Source organism: Gossypium arboreum, chromosome 12, assembly GCF_025698485.1.
Source record: "Gossypium arboreum isolate Shixiya-1 chromosome 12, ASM2569848v2, whole genome shotgun sequence".
NCBI classification, from domain to species: domain Eukaryota; kingdom Viridiplantae; phylum Streptophyta; class Magnoliopsida; order Malvales; family Malvaceae; genus Gossypium; species Gossypium arboreum.
In genome coordinates, this window is record NC_069081.1 from 2,214,538 (window position 1) to 2,219,510 (window position 4,973).

Sequence of the window (4,973 nt, forward strand, 5' to 3'; positions counted from 1 at the left end):
TTATTTGAAATAAATACATTTGAATTCAACCATTCACTAATTCCTTATTGAATTCCCTTATTTATATAGTAAACATTCATCTTTTAAAAAAATTAATTAAATATTTTTAATTTATTTTTAAATTAATTTTATACACAATATTAATCCATACACCGTAAGGGAAAAGAAAACTAGTTTACATATATTATTATTATTTTAATTGTGGATAAGCTCAGACTAAGAGAGTTGGAGAGATTTTTAGAAACAGAGAGATAAAGTCAGAAAGAGAGATAATTGTGCTTATTAACAAATACACGGCATTATAATTTTTAAGGCCCACCATGTAAGAGTAAATGTTCAACTTAACAAGGCTCAAAAAAAAAAATATGTTCAACTTAACAGTTCATACATACTTGATCTCTATCCAAAAGAAACTCGAGCTTCTAAATTCAAGATACCCTATTTCAGGCCTCCTACTAGCTTATGAACTTATTTTAAAGCACCAAATAAGACTTCATTTGCAATCTTGGCTCCCCTTTCTTTTGCCATGTAAAGCCCTATATGGTGCATCAATTCCTGCAACATTAAAAGCAGCAGCATTCAAGTTATTCTTGATGCATATGGTGTGGGGATCTCTTGTTTCCATGTAACAATATGGGACATTTTACGAAACGAAATACCTGAGGGTGAGGCAGAGCTCCTTTAGTGTTTGTGGCGATGTGAAGAGGAACGTCAAAGGTTGCGCAGGCACGCGAATACACGATAACATCCTTGAGCGGAGCCAGAAATCCTCGATTCCTCACTGATAATGTCGAACACACGAAATCCAGCACACATATATCTGTGCACACCCCTACTACCAATATCTGCAACCATCATAATCATGGTTTATATAAATTCATCATATCCAACAATTGATTAAACAAGCTCCACAGTAGGGTTGCAATGTAAAACCATTCTTGACACTAGTATATTCTACTAAAAATCTTCTAACAAGTTCTTACAGCTTCAATGTGATTGTTCTTCACCCAATCCGCAAAAACATTTGAACCATCAGCTTCCATGGAACCCAGATACCCATCATAGCAATCTTTCCGCCTGATTGTCACGTTTGTTTCGTTTTGTATCCATTGCAAAGCTGCATTTTATTTATTTGTTTTGCAGAATCTTGATTTAGAAATTCGTTATATAAAGCTAAAAAGGGAGAAGTAAAAATATATATATGTAGGCACCTGGAACCAAATTAGATTCATCGGTGCCTTGAATGCAGTGAGGAGGATAAGGATCCTCGGGCTTGTCAGGATGATGAGAATCAAGAAACGCCATAACAGGCAATTTCTTGTCGCAGAAAAGTCTTGCCAGCCTCACTGATTCGCTGATCGTTCTTGATATTTGTCTGTTGGGTTCTCTTGGGGCCTAAAACCCATAATATTAGTGCTATAAACTTCCTGATTCAATGCACAATGCACAAAGCAAATCCTGCATATATCCTCTTCGACATATACATATACATGCGTGTGTAGTTTAAGGGAATCGTTTATTACATCACAACTTAATCGAATTGATTCAACTATTGTTTTTTTAAAGTTAGCATCTAACATATGTGAAATCGAATCCCAGAATATGGGATCGATTACTTGTAACAAAATATATATCAATAGTTCAAGGGTCAGGCACTTTACCAGGTTTCCAGCACCGACAGTGCAGAAGCCATTGATGATATCGACAAGAACAAGGCCAGTGACAACATCTTCAGGCAAAACAACAAGCTCCTGCTCAAGAGGCAGCTCGTTCTTCAACACATCAATGGTTTGGGACACCATTTTTTGAAATTTAGTAACAGGGGACCTCGAAATTACAAAACCAAAGTGAAGGAGTTTCAGTAGAGCAACTTCAGTTATATTGAATTTTGAAAACGGTAGCCATGCTAGACTCCAAAAAGAGCTTGAAAAATATCTCAATTATTGCTGTATTTCAAAAGAGGTTGTATCAAAGGATAAGACTTGGGGATCTATCCAGAATAATTTTCGAGCTTCAGTTTCAACTTTTATCGATTATACTAGTTTCAGCCGCCATGCTTGGCTACATTTGATTATTAGAAGGATACATACGGCATAAATAAATTAATATTGTCGGAATAGCTTCAACTTTTTGTGCTGCTTTGGATGAAAAGTCTTATTTCAACAGAAAAATATCTATTAGGGCACAATTTTAAATTAAGATATTTTTTAAGCTCAGCTCCAATATAATTGATTCTTTCCATTTTGATAAAAAAAATTATTTTTACATTCTTACATTCAAGTTTAAACTCGAGTTTGTTTAAATTTATTCATCAATTTTTATATATATATATATATATATTCAAGTTTAAGCTTCAACTTGAATTTAATGTCTTTTGCATATAAAATTCATATATTAATTAAAGTTAATATATTACTTATACAATTAATAAAATTTATAATTAAATCGGTGTTACGAAATAACCGAGTACCAACTTAGTTATTGCGTAATGGATGTGAAGAAGTAAATCATTATCTTGGCAATAATGAGCCAAGTTAATATTTGCAGTGAACCCACCTACTAATTAGTCATGCATTATGAAAAAAACTCCCAATTTTCTGACAGACACAGCCCTTTTGATCATTTCTTCATATGTACCTGCAGTAGGAAAAGATTAATATACCCTTTTATTAAAGGGTTACTATTATTATTTTGATGATTTTTTTTATTTTTTTTTTTCATACTTCTACATATTTTTAAATAAAAGAACTAAAACTAAGATACTTAAGAATTGAACACATGTTTAATGAATTTATAAACAAATATTTTACTACTACTACAATAATAATAATTCATGATTAAATTTTTAAAAGATAACTTTTAACATAAAATGTTTTCTCTTATCAAATTTACGTATTTATAATATTTATAAAACCCCGACTAAATTAGTATCATGGGTTAACCGAGTACTTATATCGGTGAGTCTTGAGCTTTGACCAAAATTAAAACATTGTGATTATTGAGATAGTTTGCTCTTCATAAAAATGTTAAAATTATATAATGAAATTGTTACTGTATTTAAATTTATATAAAAATAAAATATGATTATTATATAAGATGAATGTAAGACATTGACACCATATTTGGTTCGCGTGAATGACCGTGTTTAGCTCGAGTTCACAATACCATTACTTGCTTGACTAGATTAATTAAATGGTAGGATAGGTATCTTATAATACCCGTTCAACATTATCACCAAAGAATAGTTGTAGTTGGACAAAATATGTTAGCGAATAAAATAAATAAATAAAAATATATAAAATAAAATATAAATAGAATAATTTATATTTAGTTTTTTAAATACGAAAAACAATCACACTCGTAACAAAAGTTAAAATAAAAAAGAAGAATAGAGTTTTTACTAAACGTTGAGATAGATTTGACTACTCCTACAGTACTTGGAGAAATGTAGACAAAATGTAGACAAAATCTACGTTAAAGCAGCAATCGAATTAATTTGATTAAAATCAAATCAAATTGATTAAAATTATCCTTTTATATCAATATATTTTGTAGGGAAAAATAAATTTCGTGTTGGACTAAAATATTTGTAGGTTAATACAAAGGCCTAAGCAGTCCAAATATTTCACATCACCTACATCATGAGGGTGCGCCCCAACCCGATCAAGTATAAACCTACACCTTTTTTGTGTACGAAACAAGGTTACAAGCTTAGTCATTCAATCATTTTTGAAGAGGGTTCTTGTAATATCCCGAATTAGGGCCTAATCGGAATAGTGGTTTTGGGACCACAAATCCGAGATAGAAATAATTATTTTATTATCATTTTAAGGTCTATGGCATGATTTCATGATTGTGTGAAAATTTCTTTTAGAAATTTTATCGATAGAGGGTCCAATTTGATATTTAGGACTAAATTGTAAAAGTTGTAAAATGTGTGTTCTAGTTCACAAAGGTACTAAGTACTTGTGAGTAATGGGTTTTTAAAGTGGAGGTCCTTGGATAGTAATTAGACCATTATACCATTTTGGACAAAAATACCTAAAGGAAGATAAAACACCATAGTTTTTAATTAAGGGTATTTTGGTCATTTAGTTATTAAAATGAATTAAAAACAAAATTAAAAGTCAATTTTTGTCCATCTTCAACCCCTTGGCCGAATTTCACATGAGGAAGACATAGCTAGGGTTTTTAAAGCTTCCAAGCTCAATTGTAAGTCCATTTTAGCTCCGTTTTTAATGTTCTTTACGTTTTTTAAGTCTCGATAACTTGATTAAGCTTATTCTAGCAATAATTTAACCTAGGGTTTATATTTGGAAAAATACCCATAGGTGAAATGTGTTTATTTTGATGTTTTATGGTAGATTATGAAGCTTGAAATTGTGTTAAACAACTTTTGCTAAGCGATTTTACGTGAAAACGAGTAAAACGACATAATCAATAAAAATACCTAATGTTCATAAGTACATGTTAGAGTGAGAATTTGATGTTTCCATAGAAGGGGAAAATGATCAGCATGTCATAAAACATAAGAAAATAGGATGAAGTTTAATTTCCGAGCTTTGAGGCAAAAGTGTAAATATGTAAAAGTTTAGAGGCAAAAATATATTTTTTCCAAAGTTTGAGTCAAGGACTGTTTTAATAAATGTGAGTATTAAATAAGCTAAATTTGTTATTTTAGATCAAGAGAAACAATATTCGAGTCGTGATCGAAGGAAAAATAAAGTTTACGAAGAATAGGCTCGATTTCTAAGTTGTGATATCTCGAATTAGCACCTAATCAGAATAGTGGTTCGGGACCACAAATACGAGATAGAAATAATTATTTTATAATTATTTTGAGGTCTATGATATGATTGCATAATTGTGTGAAAATTTCGTGAAGAAATTCTATGCATAAAGTGCTTAATTTGAAGTTAGGGACTAAATTGAATAAGTTGCAAAACTTGCATTCTAGAAGTTTCTAGTATGAA

At 30.9% G+C, this 4,973-nt stretch overlaps 1 protein-coding gene across 1 annotated transcript; it reads right to left on the reverse strand.

The window, feature by feature from the left end:
* Positions 1-273: 273 nt before the first annotated feature.
* Positions 274-2,119, reverse strand: LOC108477215 (nicotinamidase 1-like). Its single transcript, XM_017779694.2, has 5 exons — positions 1,662-2,119; positions 1,212-1,395; positions 984-1,117; positions 660-845; positions 274-555 (listed from the first exon to the last, which is right to left on the reverse strand). The coding sequence occupies exons 1-5, from the start codon at positions 1,800-1,802 to the stop codon at positions 469-471; spliced, it is 732 nt and encodes a 243-aa protein (XP_017635183.1). The 5' UTR covers positions 1,803-2,119; the 3' UTR covers positions 274-468.
* Positions 2,120-4,973: the final 2,854 nt, after the last annotated feature.